We start from the raw sequence: 26,819 nt of genomic DNA on the forward strand, positions 1-26,819 counted from the left end.
GGGTGCGCCCCCCACCGTGAGGGGCCCGTGCCTGCAGCATCCCCTCTCTGAGCTCCTCCTGGCCCCTGACTTCAGGTCCGTCTGTGTGTGCTGCGGGGCTGGAGCGCCCTGCGAGAGGCACCTCTGTGTTACGGGGCAGGGGCCTGAGATGAGGGACATGCTCCCTGTCGCCGATGCCCTGGGAGACACACCCTCCCCCGCCTTCATGGCTAGAAACTGAAGAGGGTGAGCCAGGGGGTCTCTGCCGTCTTCCTTCAGTCGTGTGTTCCTTAAACGACTTTTTTCTAATTGTGGTAAAATAGACATAAAGTTTACCATCTTCGCCATTTTTCAGCGCACAGCTTGGCGGCATGAAGCACATTCACACGGTTGTGCCACCATCCCCCCCCATCTGTCTCCAGAACTTTCCATCTCCCCAAACTGAAGCTCTGTCCCCATGAAACGCTGACTCCCACCCCTCCCCCAGCCCCTGGCCCCCCATCCACTTTCTGTCTCTGTGGATGTGGCTCCTCTGGGGACCTCCTGTGAGTGGACCACACAGTGTGTGTCCTTCTGTGTCTGGCTCACGTCCCTGAGCATCATGTCCTCCAGGTCCGTCCACGTGGGAGCAGGTGTCAGGATCTCCTCCCTTTACATGGCTGCGTAATATTCCAGGGTGTGGAAGGACCACACTGTGAGTGTTCATCACCCGTCCAGGGACACTCGGGTGCTTCCAGCTTTTGGCGGCTGTGAATCCAGCTGCTCTGCGCGTGGCTGGGCAAATAGCCCTTCAAGCCCCTGCCTTCGATTTCTTGGGGCGGACACACCTAGCAGTGGGATTGCGGGCTCACACGGGGATTTGATGTTTAATTTGTTTTGAGGAGCCATCATCCTGTTTTCCGCCGCGGCTGCCCCACTGCACGATCCCGCCAGCCGTGCGCAAGGTCCCAACTTCTCCACATCCGCCTCCTGTTTGATGTACTCGTCGGTCAGCTGATAGGCCTTGAAGGCCCCCTGTGTGCCAGGCACCCTCCTAGCTGCTGCGGACACAGCCGCGGAGATAGCACTTAGCGTCACGACTTAATCTATGAAGAGAAACAGCAGGGAAGGGCGACAGGGAGCAGTAGAGGCCACTTGAGACGGGCTGTTCAGGAAAGGCTTTTCTGAGGAGGTGGCATGTGAGTAGGAAGACTGGAAGAGAAGGGGCCGTGCTGTGACCTCAGGGAACAGCTTTCCAGGGAGAGGGCACAGCCAGTGCAAAGGCCCTGGGGCAGGCCCAGGCCTGGAGTGTGGGAGGAACAGCGAGGAGACCCGTGTGGCTGGAGCAGAGGGAGGAGGGGGACAGAGGGAGGAGGGAGGGCGGGGAGGGGACCGGGCAGGTCGTGCGGGGGGCCTAGGGGGTCGCGGGGAGGACTTGGCTTCTCCCGGAGGGAGGGGGAGCCTGGAGGGCTGCGGGCGGAGGAGGCGGGCCCGACTCAGGGGCTCCGGGCGCCCTCTGGTGGCGGCCGCGGGGAGGACAGGCTGGGGGTGAGGGCGGGAGCCGGGGACCAGGGAGGAGGGCCCGGCGCTGGTCCGGAGGCGATGCTGGGGGCCCAGGCGGAGGCGGAGGAGGGCGGTGGGTGGGAGGGAGCCGCCGCCACCGCAGCCGGCGCACCTGGACGTCTTGCCCCCCGCGTCCGGCAAGTGTCGCCCGCCCCCCACCCGCCGGAGGTCCGCTCATCATCGGGTGTCCCCGTCGCTCCTGTGGCTCCTCCGCGGTGCGGGCCTGTCCGAGCGCCTACTGTCCTTTCTCTCGGATGCACACCCAGAAGGGCAGTGGCTCGATGGAGAATTTTTTGTCTGATCCAAATCAGTGATTCCTCAGTCAGTAAAAGGGAGGGGGGTGGACCTTTGTGTCCCAGTCTTCCCCCACCCTGGGGGGGGGGGGCGTGACCTTGGGTGTGGCCAAGGGCAGCGTCCAGGGAGGGCCAGGCTGTCCACTCAGCGGCCAACACTCCCAGCCACTGAGGAGCGGGAAGTACTTTGAAACTGTGTGAACACCCTATTCCTCATTAGACGGAAAGGCCGTTTTTAATACCAAAGAGGCAGCGAGGGGGGTGTGGATTCTGAATAACGGAGGCTGTTTGGGGTGGAAGAAATTGAGCCCCATAAAAACCCACCCGGGCTCGTGGGGGGGGGGTCGGTTGGTGGGTGCCCTTTGGCAAAAGATCATTGATATCTGGGAAGTGGCTGATAACCCAGCAGTTCCGCAGCTGGGTGTTTATCCTCAGAAAGTCGTACCTTGAGTCACCAAAGGGGACGCGCCAAGTGGCCGGAGCCGCCCTGTTCATGGTGGCCCCGAACTGAAATTGAACCAAATGCCGGTGACCGGAGGAGCGAGGAACAGCACAGCACGGTGCCTGCGGTTGACAATACTTAACAAGGCCGTGTCGTCCACTTGAAAGTTGCCAAGAGAGCTGATCTTAAAAGTTCTCATCACAAGAAAAAAAAGAAATTGTAACTATATGTGGTGATGGATGCTGACTAGACACTTATGGTGCTGAGCGTTTTGCAATATAGACAAATATCGAATCGTTACGCTGTACACCTGAAGCTAGAAGGATGTGACAAGTCCATTGTATCTCAAGTAAAACAAATAAATAGAAAATACTGATAAGAAACAAAAAAGAATGGACGAATAGATGGTGGGATGTTCGCCTGGGGGAATCGTCTTCGGCAAGGAGAATTGATAAACAGCGACCACGCGTGCCAGTACGATTTATCACACAAACGTATTGTTGAGTGGCAGATAGAAACCAGACTCCCGTCGGGCAATTCCATTTCCATAAAGTACAAAAAGGGCAAAAATTAAACACGATTTTTAGGGATGCTAATGCTGTTCTAAATTTATAAAGAAAAAACACCAAAAGTTTCCTTTTGTGTAAAAATGGAGGAAATTTCATAAGAGAATCAATTCACCAAGAAGACCCAGTAATCCGAAATATGCACAAAATAGATGGAGCAAAATGTGACAGAACCCAGAGGAGAAAGGGACAATTCCACAAATGCGCTTCAAAACGTCCACACTCCTCTCTCAGCAACCGATAGAGTAAGAGACAGAATATTAGCAAGAACATAGGGGATCGAAGAGACATCGTCACCCGAATAGACTCGCACAAATACAGTGAAATGACTTTTGGCCAACGTAGAAAGGCAATTCGATGCGGAAGGACCATCTTTTCAACAAATGGCGCTGGGACAAAAGGATATCCATATGCAAAAAAATAATTTAAAAAAAAAAAGGAACCTCAATCTAGACAAAATGAACTCAGAATGGATCACAGATCTAAACGTCAAATGTAAATCACTATAACTCCTCGAAGAAAACATGAGAGAACATCTTTGTGGCTTCGGGTTTGGCAAATCGTTCTTAGCTACGACACCAAAAAGCACCATCCATATAGGAAAAAAATGGATAAATTGAACCTCACCCAAATTACAAGCTTTTGCTCCACAAAGGACACAGGGAAGAGGGTGACAAGCCAAACCACAGACTGGGGGGAAATGTTTGCAAATCACCTCCCCAAGAAAGGACTCGTGTCCAGAATATATAAATAATTCTCAAGACGCGATAACAAGAAAACAATCTAGTAAAGGAAACATTTGAACAGGCGTCTCGTCAAGGTAGATACACGGGTGACACGTGAGAAGATACTCAACGTCATCACTGATCACGGAGATGCAGGTGAAATTCCCAGTGAGACACCATCGTGTGTATCTGAAAATGGCTAAAGCGAAAAATACAGACAATACCAAGTGCTGACGAGGATGCAGGGCAACTGGAACTCTCATACGTTGCTGGCGGGGATGCGAAATGGTACGGCTGCCTCGGGGACCAGAGAAAGCAAATACAACGCCCCGTGAATTTTAAGAATGAAAAACGAAATAAATCTTGTTACTGAAGAGTTCTTCCCAAACAGAGACACACGGTGCACGGCAGAGCGATGCAGACCACGGTGACGGGGGGGAAGGAGGAGGTCCCCATTGCACAGAACTCCTGGGGGCCCCGGGGGTCGGCCTGATGGGCCTCACAGGGGTGTTGGCCTCACAGGAGCCGATCAGGTTGTATATTCACATTTTATGCGTTTTCTGTATGTGTGTGTGTTTTCAAAGACGCACGCTGGCTCGCCCGACTTCCCAAATGGACTAGAACGTGACAAATGTCCCGAACGGCACCGGCACATGGAAAGGAAGCAGCTGGCCCCTTTGGGGAACTGAAAAGGGACGTTTGTTTTGAAGCTGGAGGAATTCGCAGGGGCCGGGCCCCTGGAGGAGGGGGATCGAGAAGCGGGGTGGTTACTCTGAGGTCAGTGGGAGCCATGGAGGGAGTCAGACCAGGCCTGACACCGGTCCTGTTGTGACGTGCCAAGGGCCTGGGGTCCCCCACCCGGAGACGGACAGCAGGGAGATGCCCGGGGTGGGGACGGCCCTCGTGTTCCCGGCACGCCGGGCTGTGACTCAGCCGGCCACCCCAGCTGTTCCTTTCTGCAGCCCAGCAGCCCTCCCAGCTCTGCCGGCCCAGACGCATTTCTGCTTTTCTTCACCTGCCCGGAGTGGGAAGTCGCCCGGGGCCCCCGGCTCGGGAGCGCCCCTCCTCTCGGCCGCCCATCCGGTTGAGGGCGGGAGGCTGGCTGGGCGGGGCAGCGCCCACCAGTGACCCAACGGTGGTGGGGGGCAGGGCCCGGGGTGGGGGCCCTATCGAACTTCCCATCTGCCGTTCGTTGTGAATTAACGGCAAAGAAAACCGCACGCTGCGACCCGCCAGGGGCGTGGGGGAGGGGTGACGGTGGCTGCTGTGTGACCCCAGGCGCGTCACTCCACCTCTCTGAGCCTCGCTGGGACCATCTGGGAGGGATCCAGAGGCTCTCCGAATCGTGTGTATCTGCACAGGGGGTTTGATCCGGAACTTTCTAGAGCATTCTAGAACCTCTCAGATGGGGTTCTGCACCCAAACACGGCAAAGAGCTGCTGGGTTGGAGACAGTCTGTGACCTCCCCTTTGACTGTGAGTGTCTAGGAGGCAGCCATATGTGCACCCCACGGTCCTCGTCCTACTTCTAGGGTCCTGAGGACAACGGGGGTCCAGGCAGGGGGCCTGGCGGCCTCGTTGGGAAGGTCCTGGGCCAGGCTGCTGTCTGACTCCTCCCCCTGGACCCAAATGTCATCTTGTCAGCATGACCTCCATGACCCATTTATAGCCCCAACCTCAGCCCCCCCCACATGCCCGGCCCCCTTCTCTGCTTTAGTTTTTGCTTAGACTGAACCGCCATCCAACAGGCTCAAATATTTTTAAAAATGTCCAGAATGCCTGGTACACAGTAGGCGCTCAATAATTGCGCAAAGAATGCACAGCCCCTCCCCACAGCTGCCTGGTCAGCGTTTAGACCCTGGGCCCCCACGGGGGAGAGATGACTCCCCGCCCCGTCTCCTCCCAATCCTGCGGCCCCCGGCAAATGTCTTCATGGCTGTGTGCCTCATTTTCCCTGTCTGCACATCAGGATGATAACATTAACTCGGGGCGATGTGCGCAGGAAATGAATCCATACAAGAGCACGGCACGCAGCAGGTGCCCCCTGGATTCGGCTGTTTTTTGAGAAAGGATCATGGTTGGTATTGGGAGGACAGCTCCTCATTGGCTCAGAGGAGGGGGTGGGCCTGGGCACAGCAGGGGGCGGCGTCAGAGGCCCTTCCCCAGAATGAGGAAGGAGGGCCCAGCAGGTTGCTGCCGGTGCCCCGACTGACTGCGTGCTGGCAGGCGTTCCTTGGGGCCGCCCCGCCCTCCCTGGGTGCCCACCTCATCTCGTGCCACCCACAGCCTGTCTGGCCAGGCCCGGGCAGGTCTGAGGATGGGTGGGGAGCCCTGAGCCTCACCCCCTCTCTCCGCCGCCGCCTCCGCCTGCCCCGCCCTGGGCCCGGCACTCAGGCCTCGCCGAGCTGGGCCCTCCTGGTGCCAGAGGCTGAGAAATCGGGGGTCCCTGAGGGGGTCCCCAGAGCCGGCCGGGTGGGGGCGCCCTCCCCAGGGGGGCCGGGGCCATGCCCCCTGGCGCCCTCTGAGCCCCGACCATGGCCCGCTCGCTGACCTGGCGCTGCTGCCCCTGGTGCCTGACGGAGGAGGAGAAGACGGCGGCCCGGATCGACCAGGAGATCAACCGGATCCTCTTGGAACAGAAGAAGCGGGACCGCGGGGAGCTGAAGCTGCTGCTGCTGGGTGAGCCCAGGGCCCGGCGGGGGCGGGCAGCGGGCAAGGGGGGCGACACGAGGACAAGGACTCGGAGGAGGGCCCAAGGAGGGGACCCTCAAATCCCTCGGGGGCCAGGAGAGCCTGGAAATCCATTTCCCAGATGAGGAGACCGAGGGCCAGGGTGGCCCAGTTGCTCGTCCAAAGGTGTGGGCGCTGGGCCCATCCACAAGAACGGAGGTGGCTCGGCCGGGCAGCCCGACGGGGACCCGCTCCTGCCCAGCAGGCCCAGCCCGCCCTACCAGCTGCTGCGTCACGGGAAGGGAGCGAGGACGCGGGGCCGCGAGCCCGGCTTTCCCTCCCTACGCGGCCGGCCCGGGAAGGCGGAGGGCCCCCCCGGGTGGCTCTGGAGGTCGCTCAGCCCAGGTCCTCGGGGCAGAGCGTGGGTTTGTTCATTCATTCCCGCCGCGTCAGGGAACTCGTGGGGACATCGTCTTCCGGGCCGGGGACAGGCGTGAAGCCCGTCAACTAACAAGCAGGGTGACTTCCGGCAGCGAGAGTCGCCCCGGGCGAGGGAGCCAGAGGGACTCGGTGGGGGGGCAGCCATTGTAAGGTTCTGAGATGCGACCTCAGAACCTCGAGTCTTGTCGCCCGCGGGGGTCCGCTCCCCCAACCTCCTGGCCGTGCGTGTGGCTCCGCCCACCAGCCTAACCCTGGGGACTGCGGCCCCGGAGGGACCCCCCTGAGCCCTGGGTGGGGGGGCTGGGGAAGGGCCCTGGTGTCCCCAAGTCACCTCTGCCTGCCCGGGGCAAATAGGCTGGTCATCGGCTCGGTCGCCCTCTCTGTTCCCTTGCCCGGTGGGCCAGGCAGCCCCATGGAGTGGAGGGAGAGCAGAGAGGGGACTCTGGGACCCCCCAGGAGCGGCATCTGCACGGGGCCCCTCTGATTCGGGTCTGGAATCAGGCAGAGGAATTTCCTCCCCATCCTTGGAGGAGAGCCGGGGCGGCGTGAAATTCAGACTCTCGGGCCCCAGCTCACCGCCCCGCCATAGTCCTTCAGCTGCAGCCCCCCGGCCCCTCCACCCACCGCATGGGTCTTGTTTCCCTTAAATGTTTGGGAAAATCATCAATGAAGCCATCGGAGCCCAGAGGTTTTAATTAAGAACTTAATTTCTTTAATAGCTGGGCTATTATTATATTAATAATATATGTGGTCTCTGATATTTATTAATTTTTAATAAATAGGGCGATTGAGGCTACCTATTTCTTCTTGAGCGAGCTTCGGCTATTGGGGTCTTTTAAAGAATTTGTCAGTTTCTTCAAAGTCGAGCGGACGAGTGTGAAGTTGCTTATGACGTTCCCTCGTCTGTAGGACCCGTAGTGATGGCCCCTTTCTCATGCTGTGTCTCGAGCTCTCTGATCCGTCAGGCCAGGGGTTTATCCACGTTAGGGATCTCTCCGCGCACATGTCGGGTTCACTTGTCTGTGCCTCGGGGCCTTTGCACTTGCCATTCTCCCCGTTAAGAGCGTGGCGGGCGCTCCCACTCGAGGCAGGTGGCAGCTCAAGTGTCCCCTCCTCCGAGAAGCCTTCCCTGATTTCCCCCAGCTACAAAGGCAGCCCCATCCTTCTCCTACCTTTGTGACTTTCCGTCCTGTTTTGGGGCCATTTTCCCCAGAGCTGTGCCACATCTTCCCGGAGCTGGGACGGTCCCTTGCCCGGCTCCACTCTGACCACCGCACAGCCAGCCCCAAATCAGGAAGCCCCTTCTGCTGGTGCGGGGGTAGGGGGACAAGGACGGGAGGGGGGCTGCCCATGTCCCCCAGCGCCCACGTTGGCACTTGGACAGCCCTGGCGACTGTGGTTTACACCACCCCCACCCCAGCCCCACGGCCGCCTCTGCACCCCGCTCCCTTCTTGAAAACAGGAATTGAATCCAAAAGTTATTTTTTCCTCTTTTTGAGGAAGCGGCCGAGGGTCGGGGGTCTGTCCGTGACAGACAGTGCTGACCCCCTCGGGGAGGTGGGGAGTCAGAAGGAGGCAATGAATGGGGCCGACTCTGTCCATGGCGCTGGAGGCAAGTACTTCTCGCATCCCCGGATGGAGAAACTGAGGCCCAGAGAGGTGAAGCGACTTGCCTGAGGCAGCACAGCCAGGATCTGAACCTAGGATTCCGGTTCCAAAGCCCGTGCGTTCACCTGACCGCCTTGAGAATGTGCGGCGGGAGAGAAGAGCCACAGAACCCCCATGACAGATGGGGAAACTGAGGCCCAGGGAGGTGGCAGGAGTGGTCTGAGGCCCAGTGGGATGTGGAAACTGAGCTGCCTGCCCCCCGGCTGCCCAGGCCTGGCTCCCCATGGCCCTGGCACCCTGTTTCTGGGGCGGGCAGGGTGGGTGGGGGTGCCGGCCCCCGGGGAGGGGGCCTCTCGGGATGCCCGGGGCTGGGCCCGCTGCTCCCCATGTCTGCCGGCTCCCACTTCCTCCTCCCGCCCCCGGAGGAAGCCGCCACTTCCCGTCGGGGCTGCATGGCGGTGGCAGCCAGGTGGACACGGCCACCCTGCAGCCCCCCGCCCGCCCCTCGCAGACCGGGAGCGGGTGCTGGACGGGCTCCCGAGTCCCCGGGGCCCGAGGACAGGCTCGGGCCGCAGACGGGGCCCCGCCCGGCCTGGGTCTCCAGACTTCAGGCTCTGACCCGTCCGTGAGTCACGACGTCCGCGGTGCGGGTGGCGGACAGGAATTTTTTTTCTTTAATGAAACCAAAGAGAAGAGAAAAAAATCAGTGCGTGTCCACGCGGGGACCTGGTCCTTCCGGGGACCTCTGTTCTCTACCTTTTTGGGGAGACCCAGGGCGTCACCCACAGCCCCTGAGCCTCCTGGCGGCCACGTGTCCGGAGAAACCGCGAGTGGCTCAGATTGAGAGGATGCCCGGGCCAGTCGACGGGCCGCGTCCCGTTTTGTGGCAGGACCCGTAAGGGCTCGAGTTGGCGCCTCTGATTCCCCGCTGGCTGTGTGACCCTGGGAAAGTCACATCACCTCTCTGAGCCCCCCGCACGGATGGGAAAACAGCGGGAATCTGCGTGAGGATTGAGCCAGGACACGCACAGCGGACCGTGGCCCCGGGCCTGGCAGGTGCCAAGAGTCCATCATGCTCGCCGGGATGATGATGATGACGGTTACTATTATGGGTGGTTGTTATTGTTGAGGCAGCGCCTGGGGAACTTCCTGGGATGATAATTATAAAGCCCATGAGCTCTGGACTCAGCCAGGATTGGGGTGGAGTCCCCGCTTGGCCACTCACCAGCTCCACGACCCTAGGAATCAGTCCCCTTAGCTGATCTGGGACTCAGTTTCCTCACATGAAAAGGGGGGCTTAGAGTCGTCCCTCTCTCACCGCGACTCCTGGCAAACTGGTCCCGTACAGCACCCAGGGCCTTGGGAGCGCGCAGTCAAGGGCCCCGGGGCTCGCAGCTGCCTCTGCCGGCCCCAAATGGCCGTGGATCCGAAGACCGGCCGGTCCACCGGCTTCGTCCGTGGGCAGGAGGGCTGCGGGCTCGTCTCGCTGACCGTGTCGTTCAGATGCTCCCCTGCGGGAACAGTTAGTGCGCTTGACGTGTCCCTGTCTAACATCCCAGAGATTCCAGAATCTGCGACACGTACAGCCCCACGCTGGCGAGCTTCACATGGCGGACCTGGGGCGTGGGTTTTTTTTTTTCTTTTGAGGAAGATTAGCCCTGAGCTAACTGCTGCCAATCCTCCTCTTTTTTTTTTTTTTTTTTTTTTGCTGAGGAAGACTGGCCCTGAGCGCACATCCGTGCCCATCTTCCTCTACTTTCTATGTGGGACGCCTACCACAGCATGGCGTGCCAAGCAGTGCCATGTCCACACCCGGGATCCGAACTGGCGAACCCCAGGCCGCCAAAGCGGAACATGCACACTTAACCACTGTACCGCTGGGCCAGCCCCGGGTTGTTTTTTTTAAGGAAACTTTTTATTTTGGAGTAATTTTAGATGCACAGAAAAGTGGCAAAGCTGCTGAGACTCCCTGGGTCCTGTGACCAGCTTCCGCTCAAGGGCACGTCCGATGTCACCCCTGGGCATAGGTCACAGCCCAGAAATTAACCCGGAACCCGGGACCTGACATTGACGAAACTCCAGACTGTGGATTTTACGGGTGTTTCCCCCGAGGCCCCTTTTTCCGTTTCACTTTCCAATCAGGCATCTCACTCGGCATGTCAGGCTTTTTCTTTCTGTTTCTTAACTTTTTATTTTGAAAGACTCCCAGACTCAGAGAAACGTTGCCCCCAGATTCTGCAGATGTTCACATTTTATGGTTTTTTTTTTTTTGAGGAAGACTGGCCCTGAGCTCACATCGGTGCCCATCTTCCTCTACTTTCTATGTGGGACGCCTACCACAGCATGGCGTGCCAAGCGGTGTCATGTCCGCACCCGGGATCCGAACCGGCGAACCGCGGGGCTGCTGAGAAGCGGAACGTGCGCACTTAACCGCTGCGCCACCGGGCCGGCCCCCATTTTACTTTTTTTTTCGTCTCTGTCCTCTCTCTCTCTCTGAACACGTAACACACAATTTATAAGTGGACGTGCATCTACTTAGACTTTATATAATGCACAATTATATCGAAAATTTATTTACCATACATTTCTATGTTTCATACATACCTATTCATTCTTTTTTCTGAACCGTTTGCAAGGAAGTTACAGACCTGACAGCTTTTTACCCCAAAATGCCTCATCAGTGGGTTTGAGTTCCACAAAAAAGCCAAGCCCGTCGTCCTCCCGCGAGTCTGACTGCCATCCCGCCACTTTGTCCCACTTTCCCAGCTCATGTCCTGGAGGGCAGAGAAAGTGACCCTTCTTCTCGGCCCTTGAGTCCAGCCGCTTCATTAACACCTGGTGTCACCCCAGACCTGCCCTTGCTGTCCTCCGATGGACCGGAGGCGGGTTGGGGACAGGGCCCCCCGCACGTGGGGACGAGGGGACAAATGCCACATCCTAGCTCCCCTTCCCTCCGCCTCCAGCTCCCCCTCGTCCCCGCTCCTCGCCCTCTGCTCCCATTTCCTCTTTCTGGGCTCCAGCCGGGTCACCCCTTCCCTTTTTGCTGCTCGATCCAGTTCCTCCTGCCCCGAGCCCCTCCCGCCCCGGGAAGGACCCCATGCCCGTGTCCCCAGGAGCCACAGAGGGGACAGTTTACAGATGAGAAAACAGAGGCCCAGAGAGAGCCAGATCTCGGGGCTCAGACAGCGGGGGGCCGAGCCTCCGTCTTCCAGCTTCTGGCCCCCGGCTCTGGAAGATTCCAGTGTCACGATCACAAACCGGGGGCCCGAGTCGCGGGTGTGCGGCCTGCGCTCGGAAGGGCCCTGTGGTCTCGTCTTGACCTCGGCCCTGTGGATTCTGCAGACGCCCTGCAAGGACGCCTCTCCCCACTGTGGTCCATCGGCAAGGCCATGCCGATCTGCCTCCCAAATATCTCTGGAATGTACCCCCTTCTCTCCAGCTCCACCGCGGCCACCTGGTCCCCCAGCATTGCCCCCTGGACCTGCCCCGTCCCCTCCCTGCCCTCCCTCCTCCTTTTCTCCCTCTCTCCCCCTCCTCCCTCTGCTCCAGCCACACAGGCTCCTCGCTGTTCCTCCCACACGCCAGGCCTGGGCCTGCCCCAGGGCCTTTGCACGCTCTGTGCCCGCTGCCTGGAATGCTCTTCCCGGAGATCTTGGCATGAGAGCAACCTTCCCAGCCTTCAGATCTCAGCCCCACAAGCCACCCCCACCGAGAGGCCTTCCTTGACCCTCAGCTCTGGTGGTCACCTGTTCATTCCTTCCCCTGTTCATCCTGTCTTATTGCCTTCATACAAGTTTCTCTATCTGAAATTATCATAGCAAGTAATAAGGGGAATTATTACCATGCTAAACATACTTCGGTCACTCTTACTATGTCTAGTCTCCTATAAACCGGGATCCACAAATTTTCTCCGTAAAAGGCCAGATAGTGAATATTTCCAGCTTTGTGAGCCTCTCGGTCTCTGTCTGACGGCTCAACTCTGCTGTTGCAGCCAGAAAGCAAAATAGGCAACTCGTAAAGGAATGGGTGTGGCCGTGTGCCAATAAAACTTTATTTACGAATGCCAGAACTTGAATTTCATATAATTTTCACGTCACCCAATAGTCTTCTTTGGATTCCTTTCAGCTATTTAAAAAATGTCAAAGCCGTAACCGTGAAAACCGGGAGAAACATAAAAACGGTGCAAGTGGTAAAAACTCGGGGGCCGCGCGAAAACAGATTGGGGGCGGCATTCGGCCCGCGGGCCGCAGTTTTCGAGCCCTCCCGGGGCAGCTGACAATGAACTCCATCAGCCCCGCACATCCACGAGCAGGCAGGGCCTCCTGCGATCCGCCTTTTCCAGACGGGGAAACTGAGGCACAGAGCGGTTTCAGCCCTGGCTGAGCGGGGATTTGAACCCCGGGGGTTGGGGAGCGGGGAGCGTCCGGGGTTCGGAGCCCGCGGAGGGCTGAGCCGATCGCGCGTCTCCGCAGGCCCCGGGGAGAGCGGGAAGAGCACGTTCATCAAGCAGATGCGCATCATCCACGGGGCCGGCTACTCGGAGGAGGACCGCAAGGGCTTCCGGCCCCTCGTCTACCAGAACATCTTCGTCTCCGTGCGCAACATGCTCGAGGCCATGGAGCGGCTGCAGATCCCCTTCAGCCGGCCCGAGAGTAAGGTGAGCGGCCGGGGCCCCTAGGACTTGGGGGGGGGGGCGGCCTGTCCTAATGGACCCCCAAGGAGGAGCTGTGTCCCCTCGGACCCACCCCCCGGGATCCTCCCCTCCATTCCAGGCGGCTGGGCCCCCGCAGGGTCCCCCCACCTCGTGTCGCCTCCAGCGGAATCCTGTCCCCTTGTCTCTATCCCTCCGTCCCTCACTGGACATCAGGTGACCGCCCCTGCTCGGCTATTGTGAACAGCGCTGCAGCCAAGGCGGGCCTGCTGGTCTCTTTTCCAGATCCCGATTTCAATTCCTTTGGCTAACCCCCCGAGAAGGGGCCTTGCTGGATCCCATGGTAGCCCTAGGGTTCGTTTTTGGGGGACCCTCCTTGCTGTTTTCCACATTGACACATTTCCACATTGACATCCCCCTCCTCAGGGCACAGGGTGGAGGGGGGCGCAGTTTCTTCACATCTCCCCCCCCCCAACGCTTGTGTGTGTGTGTGTTTTTAAAATTATTATTTTTTTAATTTTTTTATTTTTGAGGAAGATTGGCCCTGAGCTAACATCTGCTGCCAATCCTCCTCTTTTTGCTGAGGAAGACTGGCCCTGAGCTAACATCCGTGCCCATCTTCCTCTACTTTATACGTGGGACGCCTGCCACAGCATGGCTTGCCAAGCAGTGCCATGTCCACACCCGGGATCCAAACCGACGAACCCCGGGCCACCAAAGTGGAACGTGCACACTTAACCACTGTGCCAGCCGGCTGGCCCCTAGAAGTTCTTAATTTTAATGAAGTCTAACATATCAATCTTTTCTGATTAATGTGGTTTTCTTTTTTTTGTGGCCAGTTTAAGAAATATTTTTGTACCCCAAGGTCCCGGTGAAATTTTCTATTGCTATCTTTTAGGAGCTTTATCGTTTCACATTTAAATTCACATTCCACCTAGAATTGATTTTTTTCGTGTAGGATGCGAGGCAGGGATCAAATTTCTTTGCTTTTTTTTTTTCTATGTGGATATTCGATTGTTCCGGCATCATCTATTGAAAAGACCACCCTTTGCTCCCCTTACTACAATCTCACTGTTGTCATAAGTCATGTGTCCTAATGTGTCTGGATCTGTCAGTGCTCACTGTTCTCTTCCATGGTCTGTTTATCTCTGAACGAATATCGTTTCAAGTTATGACTGTAGCTCCCTAGTGTAATCTTGACATCCACTAGTGTAAATGCTTCCACTTGTGTCTTCTCCCGAATTGCAGTGGCTACTCCAGGCCCCTTGCATTTCTATATAAGTTTAGAATTATCAATTTTTGCACACACACACACCCCTTTCTGGAGTTTTGGTTAGGATTGCATTGAATCCATAGATCAATTTGGGGAGAATCATCAACTTAAAAACACTGCTTCTTCCAATCCATGAACATAGTATATCCCTCCAGTTATTTTCCTCTTTCAAATGTTTTCTTAGCGATGTTTTGTCCATTTCAGTGTGGCGAGTTTTCACGTCTATCGACAGATTTATTCCTAGGTGTTTGATCCCTTCTGGTGCTGCTGTAAATGAGATTTAAGGTTTTTAAAATTTCCGCTAGCGGGTGCTTAGCGTATAGACACACATTGGATTTTTGCTTATTGATCTTGCGTTCGGGGCCTTGGTTAAGTTCACTTGCTTATTCGAATAGCTTATCTCTAGACTATTCTGGATTCTCTGCATATGGTCATCTCATCCGTGAACAACCACCGTGTAATTTAGTCGCTTCCAAACCTGGCGCCTTAGATTCCTTCTTCCCGTGTGGTTGCACTGGCCAGGACCTCAGCTTGGTGTTCGTTAGCGGCAGGAACGGACATCCCTGTCTCATTCCCAGGCCCAGAGCACAGTCCCCTGCCTTTTAAAATCTTCAAGGACCCTCATTTGCTTCAATCAAAGCACATTACGATCTACTGAGGGCCTTCCTTGAATATAATTTTTACTGTGAATTTTTTTTTTTTTGAGGAAGATTAGCCCTGAGCTAACATCTGCTGCCAGTCCTTCTCTTTTTGCTGAGGAAGGCTGGCCCTGAGCTCACATCCGTGCCCATCTTCCTCTACTTTATGTGTGGGACGCCTACCACAGCATGGCTTGCCAATGTCTGCACCCAGGATCCTAACCGGCGAATCCCGGGCCACCAGAGCAGAACGTGCGAACTTAACCGCTGTGCCACCGGGCCAGCCCCTACTGTGAATTTTTCAAAGGATGTTTCCTTAAATTTCTGCTTTTAAAATTATTACCCATTTTGATTGTCCATGTTTTTCAAAACTTCGGAGCCAATATATTTTCAGGCTGTGTATTTTTCTGCTCGGGCCGCCATAACAAAGTGCCACAGCCAGCGCAGCTTAAACAACAGAAATTTACTTGCTCATAACTCTAGTCTTAGAAGTCCACGATCCAGGTGTCGCCGGGGCTGGTTCCTCTGTGGCCTCTCTCCTTGGCCTGCAGATGGCCATCGTCTCCGTGCATCCTCACATGGCCGTCCCTCGGTGCCTGTCCGTGTCCTCATCTTCTCTTCTTATGAGGATACTGGTCCTTTTGGGTCAGGGCCCAACTTAGTGATCTCATTCTAACTTTACCTCTGTGGAGACCCAGCTCCAGATAAGGTCACCTTCTGGGGTCCTGGGGGTTACGGCTCCGATGTGTGAATTTGCAGAGGGCAGGGGGAGTGGAGGACACAGTTCAGCCCATAACAGGCTGCAGGCTTTTTCATCGATCCTACACAGGTCACATGCCTGCATATATACACTCAGATGCACACACACGTGCAAATGCCCACAAATGCACACACCGGCGCATGTGCCCACACAAACACAAATCCACATGCACGCGCAAGGACACAGCCAAGTGTGCGCACAGACACCAGTGCACCTGCAGGAGCACAAGTCACATGTGTGCACGTACAAATACATGATGCACGCACGCACACAAGGGCACACGCACACTCAGGCCATCGCAGAGGGCTCAGCGACACTGGTGCCTGTTCCCGGTGGAAGGAAAGGAGGACAGAGGAGCACAGGTTGCTGTGCGGACGGAGGAGGAGCGCTTTCCCTCGGCGCCCCCCGCCACCCCGTGGATAAATGCATGAAGGGAGGAGGGAGCAAATCGGAGGGGCCGATGGAGCGGGCAGAGCACAGGCCACGGTGCATGTGGAGGCAAGTGGCTCCGGGATGGGAAGGAGAGGCAGTCGGGGCAGGAGGGCAGGGGGCTCCTGGAGACGTGTGGAGGGAGCAGCCCTGACCCGCCCCGTCCGTCCCCCCCCAGCACCACGCCAGCCTGGTCATGAGCCAGGACCCCTACAAGGTGACCACCTTCGAGAAGCGCTACGCCGTGGCCATCCAGTGGCTGTGGAGGGACGCGGGGGTCCGGGCCTGCTACGAGCGTCGGCGCGAGTTCCACCTGCTCGACTCGGCCGTGTAGTGAGTCTGGGGTCCCCGGGCAAGGGGCGGGGGTGGGACTGAGGGCCAGGCGGGCACTGGGCACAGCGGCGGCCGAGACGCAGCTAGCGGAGACCCGGTCCCCAGGGGCGGGAACCCGACAGAGGGTCCCCAGGCTGCTGGCGGCTCCCCCCGCGCGGACATGCTGTGGGGCGCAGGCTGGCCGTGGGGATGGTCTTGCTGCAGGGTGACTCTATCCCGGGGTGACACAGCTCCTGGGGTGACGCTGCTCATCATCGCGCAGCAACATGTGCTGGGCATCTAGAGAGAGCTGGCACCTGCGAGCCCGCTCCTGGGCCATCAGTGTGCTTGGGACAGTGCCACTCCAGGGGTTGACAGCTCCCCCAAGGTGACACCCCTCCCTAGTGACCGACACTCCCACGGCTTCAGGCTGCTGCTCCTGAGCCACCTGCAGACCCTAGGGGTCCCGGCCCCTCCCCAGGGGTTTCCCGCCCTCCCCAAGCAGGGTCCTCCCACTGGGCTCTGCCTGGGTGGGGTGGGGGGTCTGAGAAGCTAAGGGGGCTGCCAGGCCGAGCCTCAGGGCTCCTCACTCCACAGCTACCTGTCCCACCTGGAGCGGATCACAGAGCCTGACTACATCCCCACGGCACAGGACGTGCTCCGCAGCCGCATGCCCACCACCGGCATCAACGAGTACTGCTTCTCCGTGCAGAAAACCAACCTGCGGTGAGTGCACGGCCTGGCGGGTGGGCAGGCTTCCTGCCAGAAGGGCGAAGGAGCTGGGGCCCTGAGGGATGAGTAGGAGTTTGCTTGTCCCAGCCCTCACAGGGCTTCCAGGCTGAAGGAGGCAAATCTGGACACACACACCTCCAGCGCCCCCCTGCAGTCACGACTGGGACCTGGAAGAGCCCAGAGTGAGGCACTAGAGCTCCAGGAGGGGAGGTCTTCCTGGAGGAGGGGACATTGGTATTGGGGCATTGAAGGATGAGTAGGAGTTCACTAGTGCCCACCTTTGAGGGGCTGCTGGGCAGAACCAGACAGAGACTATGTGGTCCGGGCTATGCCAGAGGGAATGGTTCAGGGCAGGAAAGCTCAGAGGGTGAGCCCTCTAGTGGCCAATGAGGAGGTGAGGCTGGAGGTCAGAAGACTCAGAAGGAGGCAGGAACCACAGTCCAGGCAGGAAGGGTGGGTAAGGGCCAGGGCAGTGGCCGTGGGGATGGAAACGAGGGGATGGCGCAAAAATTGTTTCTGATGTAGAATGGGCAGCGGGGTGGGGAGGCTCAGATACGATGGTGAAATCATTGGGGCAGGTTGAGTCTGAGGGGTCTGGAGCATCTGGGAACTGGCTGGATGCACAAAGCCTGAGCTGGAAGACAGAGGTGTGAGCGGCCAGAGCAGCAAGGGGTCGTCCAGGGAGAGTGACGGCCAGTGTCAAAGGCCAAGGAGAGGTCAGGAAGAATATAGGACAGTGAGAGGGACATCAATGACCTTAGCAAGCTCGGCATCTGTGGGCTGATGGCGGGGGCTGTGGAAGGTGCGGAGTGATGCCTGGAGACACGGGTTCTACCCACCCATGTTGAGTCTCTCCCAAGAGAGCCTGGACCGCCCCCCAAATGTGCTGTTCTGGCCTCGGCAATGGTCTTTACCAGGAAACTTCCTAATTTGTCTGTTTGCCATGGGTCTCCTCCACCAGATGGAGAGCCCCACAAGGTCAGGGGACGAGTCTGATTCTCCTGCTTCGCCGGTGATCAGGTCAAGGTCAGAGTGGACATTGGTCAACGTGGGAGGATGGGTAAAAGGATGGAAGGATAGATGGGGGGGTGGATGGGTGGGTAGATGTGTAGATGGATGTATGGATGGATGGATGGATGGAGGGAGGGATGGATGGATGGATGGACAGATGGATAGATGGGTGGATGGGTGGGTGGATGGGTGGATGGATGGATGGATGGATGGAGGGAGGGATGGATGGATGGATGGACAGATGGATAGATGGGTGGATGGGTGGGTGGATGGGTGGATGGATGGATGGATGGATGGAGGGAGGAATGGATGGATGGATGGACAGATGGATAGATGGGTGGATGGGTGGGTGGATGGGTGGATGTATGGATGGATGGATGGAGGGAGGGATGGATGGATGGATGGACAGATGGATAGATGGGTGGATGGGTGGGTGGATGGGTGGATGTATGGATGGATGGATGGAGGGAGGGATGGATGGATGGATGGACAGATGGATAGATGGGTGGATGGGTGGGTGGATGGGTGGATGTATGGATGGATGGATGGAGGGAGGGATGGATGGATGGATGGACAGATGGATAGATGGGTGGATGGGTGGGTGGATGGGTGGATGTATGGATGGATGGATGGAGGGAGGGATGGATGGATGGATGGACAGATGGATAGATGGGTGGATGGGTGGGTGGATGGGTGGATGGATGGATGGATGGATGGAGGGAGGGATGGATGGATGGATGGACAGATGGATAGATGGGTGGATGGGTGGGTGGATGGGTGGATGGATGGATGGACAGATGGGTGCATGAGTGGATGGGTGGATGGATGGGTGGGTGGGTGGATGGATGGTGGATGGATGGATGGATGATGGATTGTGGATGACTGGATGGATGGTAGATGGATGGATGGAGGGATGGATGGAGGATGGATGGGTGGATGGATGGGTGGATGGATGGATGGATGGGTGGATGGGTGGGTGGATGGATGGTGGATGGATGGATGGATGGATGGATGGGTGGATGGATGGGTGGATGGATGGATGGATGGGTGGATGGATGGGTGGATGGATGGTGGATGGGTGGATGGATGGATGGATGGGTGGATGGATGGGTGGATGGATGGTGGATGGGTGGGTGGATGGGTGGATGGAGGGATGGATGGATGGATGATGGATGGGTGGATGGATGGGTGGATGGATGGATCGTGGATGACTGGATGGATGGTAGATGGATGGATGGAGGGATGGATGGAGGATGGATGGATGGGTGGTGGATGGATGAATGGATGCGTGGATGGGTGGACGGATGGATGGACAGATGGGTCCATGAGTGGATGGGTGGATGAGTGAGTAGGTGGATGGGTAGATAGATGGATAGATGAGTGGATGGAAGAATGGATGGATAGAGGATGGATGGATGGGTGGGTGGATGGATGGATGGAGGGAGGATGGATGGGTGGATGGAGGATGGATGGGTGGATGGATGGATGGATGGATGGACGGGTGGATGGATGGATGTATGGATGGAGGATGGATGGATGGATGGGTGGATGGATGGTGGATGCATGGATGGTGGATGGATGTAGGATGGGTGGATGGATGGGTGGATGGATGGTGGATGGATGGATGGTGGATGGATGGATGGTGGATGGATGGATGGATGGGTGGCTGGATGGTGGATGGATGGATGGTGGATGGATGGATGGATGGTGGATGGATGGATGGATAGTGGATGGATGGATGAATGGTGGATGGATGGATGGACGGTGGATGGACGGTGGATGGATGGTGGATGATGGATGGTGGATGGATGGATGGTGGATGGATGGATGGATGGGTGGCTGGATGGTGGATGGATGGTGGATGGATGGATGGTGGATGGATGGATGGATGGTGGATGGATGGTGGACGGATGGATGGATGGTGGATGGATGGATGGATGGTGGATGGACGGTGGATGGATGGTGGATGATGGATGGTGGATGGATGGATGGATGGTGGATGGATGGTGGATGGATGGATGGATGGTGGATGGATGGTGGATGGATGGATGGATGGTGGATGGATGGATGGATGGTGGATGGATGGTGGATGGATGGATGGATGGATGGATGGTGGATGGGTGGATGGATGGGTGGATGGATGGTGGATGGATGGTGGATGGTGGATGGATGGTGGATGGGTGGATGGATGGATGGGTGGATGGATGGATGGATGGTGGATGGATGGATGGATGGTGGATGGATGGATGGTGGATGGATGGATGGATGGTGGATGGATGGATGGATGGATGGGTGGATGGGTGGATGGATGGATGGAGGATGGATGGATGGATGGATGGTGGATGGGTGGATGTATGGATGGAGGATGGATGGATGGATGGATGGTGGATGGGTACGGGTGTATAGATAGGTGGATGGTGGGTAAAATTTTGTGAGCCCAGGTGGAGTTGGGAAAGTTCACAGGGAAGGCTGGGCTGAGGAGGGGCTTTGTAGGTGGAGAGACTTGAGTACGTTCTTAGGCTGAAGAGAGAGACTCACCAATGGAGTGAGGGCTCAGAGGCAACTGAGACTCTGAGACGTGAGCCTGACGAGCAGCGTCCCCCATCCGTCTCGGTCTCCAGACCCCCACTCTCAACTACTGCACCCCCCCCCCAGTTCTGGACGTGGGGGTTGAGGGAGTCTGAAGGCACGTGAGAGGGTTTGGTATCGGGGATCAGGAGCCACAGGCACCAGCCTCGGTTTCCCCTCCTGCACATAGGGCAAGTCGCTTCTTGCTGTGTGAGGCTCTGGCATTTCCTGTCGGCAGCCCAGTACCAGGTGCATCCCCCGGGAAGTGACGCAGGCCTTGCGATCAGTGACCCGCCTTTCCTAGAAGGGGGAACAGGAAGGCCAGTGGGCTCAGCCTTTTGTTGCGGTGTGTAGGGTGCAGCTGGGCCCTCGCCCTGGGCCACACACACAGGATGGCGTTTGCCCAGCTCTGTCCCCCCCAGACACTCTGGTGGCCAGCCAGAACACAGCACCCCCATTCCGCTGATGGGGAAACTGAGTTCTGGAGACGTCGCACAATTTGCCCCGGGCCACCCAGCCAGAACCAGACTCCGGATGTGTCCTCCACCACAGGGGTGGAAGTCAGGCAGCCCAGCACAGTAGAAGCTCGGGACAGTCCCCTCGCCTCCCTGTGCCTCAGTTTCCGCCCCCCTGTAAAACAGGCACAATAGCGATTCCTGCCCCACGGGGGTGAAATGCAAGAATGCACAAGAGGCGTCGGCCAGGCAGCTGGCACCTCTTCGTGCTGCTATTAGTACTGATCCCGGCATGCCCCAGAAGTGATGGGGGTCTGGGGTGCCACGTCGCGGGGTCCTGACTGGGCCTGAGCTCTGAAAGGGGGCGGTTCCCTGTAGGATCGTGGACGTTGGGGGCCAGAGGTCAGAACGTAAGAAGTGGATCCACTGCTTCGAGAACGTGATCGCGCTCATCTACCTGGCCTCGCTGAGCGAATATGACCAGTGTCTGGAGGAAAACAACCAAGAGGTGAGGGGCCTCCCCCCTCGATGGCCCAGGGACCCGCCGCGGAGCGGGGGGCCCCACATCGCTCTCGAGCGGGCCTGTGTGTGTCCTGCGTGGCTTTGAGCTTCACCCTCTACTCTCGCGCGGTCAGCCCACTGAGCCCCAAGACAGATGCACAAGGACTTGTGTAGCCAGGACCCTGGACACGCGCGTGTGCACGTGTGCACACACACACACACACTGAGGGATGCTCAAGCCCGGGACACGGCCCCCCCAGAGGCACAACACAAGCTGTCCCGGGTAACAGGTCCCACTGCGGGGTCCCGCCCTGCTTTCATTCAGAAAGTCCGGGGATCGCTTGTGTTCTATGAATGTGAACTCTTCTCCTGATTAACACCTGGGCACGGAGGTCGGGCACCACGTCATCTCTTAAGGGGGCCCCTCCAAGAGTCGCAGTTTCACAGCAACAGTTTGGGGATCCGAGCGTCCGATGATCTAATTCTGACTTTCAGACTGAATCACACAGGATGAGTCTGAGGTTATTCCGACACAGCCCTTGCTCGAATCCAGCCACACGAGACGTCCCAGTTTGCTAGGGCTGCCGCAGCAAAGGAGCACCAGGCGGGAGGCTGAAACAACAGAAACTTATCCTCTCACGCTTCTGGAGGCCGGAGGCCAGAGGTCGAGGTCCAGCCTCCGGGGTTCCTGGCATCCTCCGTGGTCATTGCCTTGTAGACGCCTCCCCTCCTCTCTGCCTCCATCTTCACGTGGCGTCCTCGCTGCGTGCCTTCTGTGTCCTCCTTTCCTCTTTCCAAAAGGACACCAGTCCTTGGACTTAGGGCCACCCTACTCCAGTATGACCTCTTAAATAATGACATCTTCTGAGACCCTATTCCCAAGTAAGGCCACATTCTGAAGTTCCAGGTGGATGTGAATCTCTGGGTGGGGGATGCCAGTCACACCAGTTCAGGCACAAAACCACATCGGGCACACACGGGCAGCTGGCCACATGAAAGTATGGGCACCCCCCTCTGACCCAGCCCACCAGGAACTGGGGAGCCCAAGCCCCTGGACTGTGGGCCGACAGCCCCATGTCCACGTGGGGGGAGGGCTCCTGTTCGGCCGAGGTGTCCGGCTGGAGCAATGACCTGCCTGTGTCCCCCGACCTAGAACCGGATGAAGGAGAGCCTGGCCCTGTTTGGCACCATCCTGGAACTTCCCTGGTTCAAAAGCACCTCCGTCATCCTCTTCCTCAACAAAACCGACATCCTGGAGGAGAAGATCCCCACCTCCCACCTGGCTACCTACTTCCCCAGTTTCCAGGGTGGGTGCTTCTAGAACTTTCTCTACACTCCCACTTTCTAGGGCCTCCCAAAAGCAGTGTGTCTCTCTCTTTAACCCAGTTCTGCCCAAAGTCCCAGAGCCGAGTCTCATTGGTCTGTTCCAGGTCATGTGACTCAGCCAGGCCCGCTCCTATTGGCTGAGCCTGGGTCATGTGACGTGCTGGAAAGCCCAAAGATGGCGACCCCCTGCAGGAAACCGTGGTGCCTGGTCCCTGGCGCCCCTGGTTCCCTGCTGTTGCCTGTCTCGGGAGGAGGGTCTCCAGGGCGCCCCTTGGTCCCAGGAGGGAGGGTCTGCCGGGTGCCCTGACCGCCCACTGCCGCCCCGCAGGCCCCAAGCAGGACGCGGAGGCGGCCAAGAGCTTCATCCTGAACATGTACGTCAGCATGTACGCCAGCTGCGTGGACGGCGCCGACGCCGACCGGAAGGGCACGCGCTCCCGGCGCCTCTTCAGCCACTACACGTGCGCCACGGACACGCAGAACATCCGCAAGGTCTTCAAGGACGTGCGGGACTCGGTCCTGGCCCGCTACCTGGACGAGATCAACCTGCTGTGACCCAGGCCCCGCCGCCCCCGGGCTCGGACCCCCGTGCAGCAGGCGACACCTGCGGGCAAGCGGGCAGGAGGCGCGCCCGGATGACCCTGGTGGCTCCAGGCTCAGGGGGCGGAAGGGCCGCCAGGGAGTCGGAGATGGAAGGCTGGTCGCCGCCCCGACCCTTCTCTGCCCGTCGCCAGGACAGATCCCGGGGTCTCCCTCCCTTGACTCAGTTTACTCCCTTGGGGAGGGAGCATTTGGGATGGCAGGGTGGAGGAAGAGGTGAAGAGAGCGGGGGACAGAGAACTTGGTGGGTGGAGGACAGAGCCCCACAGCCAGGTATGTCCCCTCCTGGGCGGGGGTATGTCCCCTCCTTGGGACCCGCCTGGGGGTGACGCACGCGCTCTGGGATGGGGAAAGTGGTCCTTCAGGGGGAGGGATGCGGACTCTTGCGCCCCCTGGCGGACAGGAGGCGACATCTCCCAGCCTGAGATCTGGGTACGGCCCGCACTTCCCTTTTCTTGGGAGGGAGAGACACCCCCGGAAGACGCTGTCCCTTTCAGAGCCTCGTGGCTCAAAGTGTGTCCTGACCCGGTTTGCAGAAGAGGGACACCGAGGCCCACAGGCCTCCCCGCTCCTTCCCTGGCTGGGATGCAGGCACGCTGCGTCTTACATCCTTCTGTATTTATTCTCTCACCTTCTGCGGGCCCCTTGCCCGGTGGACATTAAAGGAATGACATTCTGGAGACCTATGATTTCTTAGGGGCGTCCTGTTGATTCCCCGCCGTGGTCCCATCTCAGGTCGCCCGTCCCGGGCAGGGTATCAACATGGCGAAGGAAGCAAAAAAGTTCTACTTGTTGTCCACCCGCCTGTGCTGGACTGTGCACACTTTGAGCCAGGAGGTGGAGTCCGGTGACTCTCCTTGGCCCGGTGGGGGGCGTTTGAGCCCACTCACCCCAAATTCCGGCAGCAGCCCTCACTCATCGCTGATGAAACTGAAGAAGAGTCCAGGTTGTGGTCTCACGCCATCCTCAGGGCACCGCATGTGACACAAGCCGCATCACCCCCATTTTACAGATGAGGAAACTGAGGCACGGAGGAACGGAATAATTTGACTAAGGCTACACGCCTGGGAGCTGGCGGAGCCAAGATCCTATGATTCATTCAGGACCTTTTTTTTACTTAAAAAAAAATAAACTTTATGTTTTAGAATAGCCCTAGATTTACAGAAAAACTGTGAAGATAGTACAGAGAGTGGCGTTATAAAGCCACACCCAATTCCGCCATTCTTAACATCTTATTTTATATGGTACATTTGTTTACCATTAATGAACCAATATTGACACATTTTTAAGTGAAGTCCATACTCTATCCAGACTGCCTTAGTTTTCCCCGATGTCCTTCTGTCCCAGAACCCCACGTGACACTGAGTCAACACGTCTCCTTGGGCTCCCCTGGGCTGTGATGGTTTCTCTGACTTTCTGTGTTTTTTGACGACCTTCACAGGCCTGACGGGTGCTGGTCCGGTATCATGTTAGTTTCCTGTGGCCTCTGTAACAAAGTGCCGCAGACCAGGGGCGGGGGCTCCCCGGGAGGGTCCTTCCTGCCTCTTCCAGCTTCTGGGGGCCCCAGGCATCCCTCGGCTTCTGGCTGCATCGCTCTGATCTCTGCCTCTGTCTCTGTGTCTCTGTCTCTCTCTTTCCGGGAAGCACGTAACAACATAACATCTGGTTGGTTCTCTCTCTCTCTCTCATGTAAAAATTGCTCGGTGGGTTTCTGGCGCATCAGTCTGATCCATCCGTCATGGATTTCCCAGTGAACCTCTCTCCTAATGGTCTGAGCAGCCATTGATCATCATTGCTGAGATATGTCATTAGGGGTTGCAAGAATGGTGACTTCTGCTTTCATTTCTTCTGTAATTATTCTATGAAAAAAAATGCTCACCCAAAAGAATTGGAAGCAGGATCTTAAGAGATATTTGTACACGCGTGTTCTCAGCAGCAGGATTCACAGTAGCCAAGAAGTGGAAGCAACTCAAGTGTACGTGGACGGATGATGGATCCACACAGTGTGGTCCATCCAGACACTGGAATATTATGCAGCCATGAAAAAGGAGATCCTGACACCTGCTCCCGCGTGGATGGACCTGGAGGACGTGATGCTCAGTGACATGAGCCAGACACAGAAGGACACACACTGTGTGGTCCACTCACAGGAGGTCCCCAGAGGAGCCACATCCACAGAGACAGAAAGTGGATGGGGGGCCAGGGGCTGGGGGAGGGGTGGGAGTCAGTGTTTCATGGGGACAGAGCTTCCGTTTGGGGAGATGGAAAGTTCTGGAGACGGATGGAGGGGATGGTGGCACAACTGTCTGAATGTGCTTCATGCCACTGAGCTGCTCACTTAAAAATGATTAAGACGGTAAATCTTATATTATGTGCATTTTACCACAATTAAAAACAATTTTTAAAATGTAGTATGATAAAAAAAAAACCCTCTCCTTAAATAATTGGTCACCAGAAATAAAGGCCACGCAGGACAGACAGGATAAATGCCTGATTCTGGCCTTTTATTTAGCAGTTTTCAGAAGGATGAGTTGGTTCCCCAGTATCCACGAAAGAGAACCAAAGAGAGTTTCCCTTTCAGGTCACTGAGCTCATGGTTGGGAAGGTTTGACGTGTATCCATACACAGCGGGTCATATCCGTTCTTTATGCCCACGCTGTTCCATCTTTGGCCAGTGGAAACCTCTCTGGGTTGGCTCCTTAGTCCCTTTGATGTGACCCCAGTGACCTTAAGAGCTCAGAGTTCCGCACAGTGAGATGCTTCCAGTTAGGAAATCCTGATTTTCTTCACTCATCTTTTTATTTTGAAAAGATTTCAAACCTCCAGAAGTTGCAAAGCCATGACAATAATGCCCCCTATACCCATCACTGAGGTCAGAGGTCAGCGCATTTCCTGCTCAGAGCCTGTTTTGTTAATAAAGTTTTATTGGCACATGGCCCCGCCCACTATTTACACATCGTCCTGGCAGCAGAGTTGAGGAGATGCGACAGAGACTGTCCGGCCCTCAAAGCCGAAAATATTGACCCTTCGGCCCTTTGCAAAAAAAAATTCCCCACCCGTGAGATGGATCCACCTGTGATTAACCTTTTGCTTTATATTTCTCAATAAACGTAATCTAAAAGTATACAATACTTTCTATAGAGAATATATGCGTTCTTATTCTTTTTAACTTTTCTAAATAATTTGAGAGTAAGTTGGAGACCTCATGCACCTTTGCTCCAGACCAGAGGGCGTCGATACAATAATATTATCTAATACACAGTCCGTGTGAAATTGTCACCGGTGGTCCCAATATCAT

General features: G+C 57.0%; 1 protein-coding gene across 1 annotated transcript; it reads left to right on the plus strand.

Moving 5' to 3' along the window:
• The first annotated feature begins 5,699 nt into the window (after window positions 1-5,699).
• GNA15 (G protein subunit alpha 15) lies at window positions 5,700-26,652 on the plus strand. Its single transcript, XM_014843073.3, has 7 exons — window positions 5,700-6,225; window positions 12,738-12,922; window positions 16,195-16,349; window positions 16,926-17,054; window positions 21,473-21,602; window positions 22,749-22,902; window positions 23,250-26,652. Exons 1-7 carry the CDS (start codon window positions 6,081-6,083, stop codon window positions 23,474-23,476), a joined length of 1,125 nt encoding a protein of 374 aa, XP_014698559.1. The 5' UTR covers window positions 5,700-6,080; the 3' UTR covers window positions 23,477-26,652.
• Window positions 26,653-26,819: the final 167 nt, after the last annotated feature.

Source organism: Equus asinus, chromosome 20 (assembly GCF_041296235.1).
Source record: "Equus asinus isolate D_3611 breed Donkey chromosome 20, EquAss-T2T_v2, whole genome shotgun sequence".
Classification (NCBI taxonomy): Eukaryota; Metazoa; Chordata; class Mammalia; order Perissodactyla; family Equidae; genus Equus; species Equus asinus.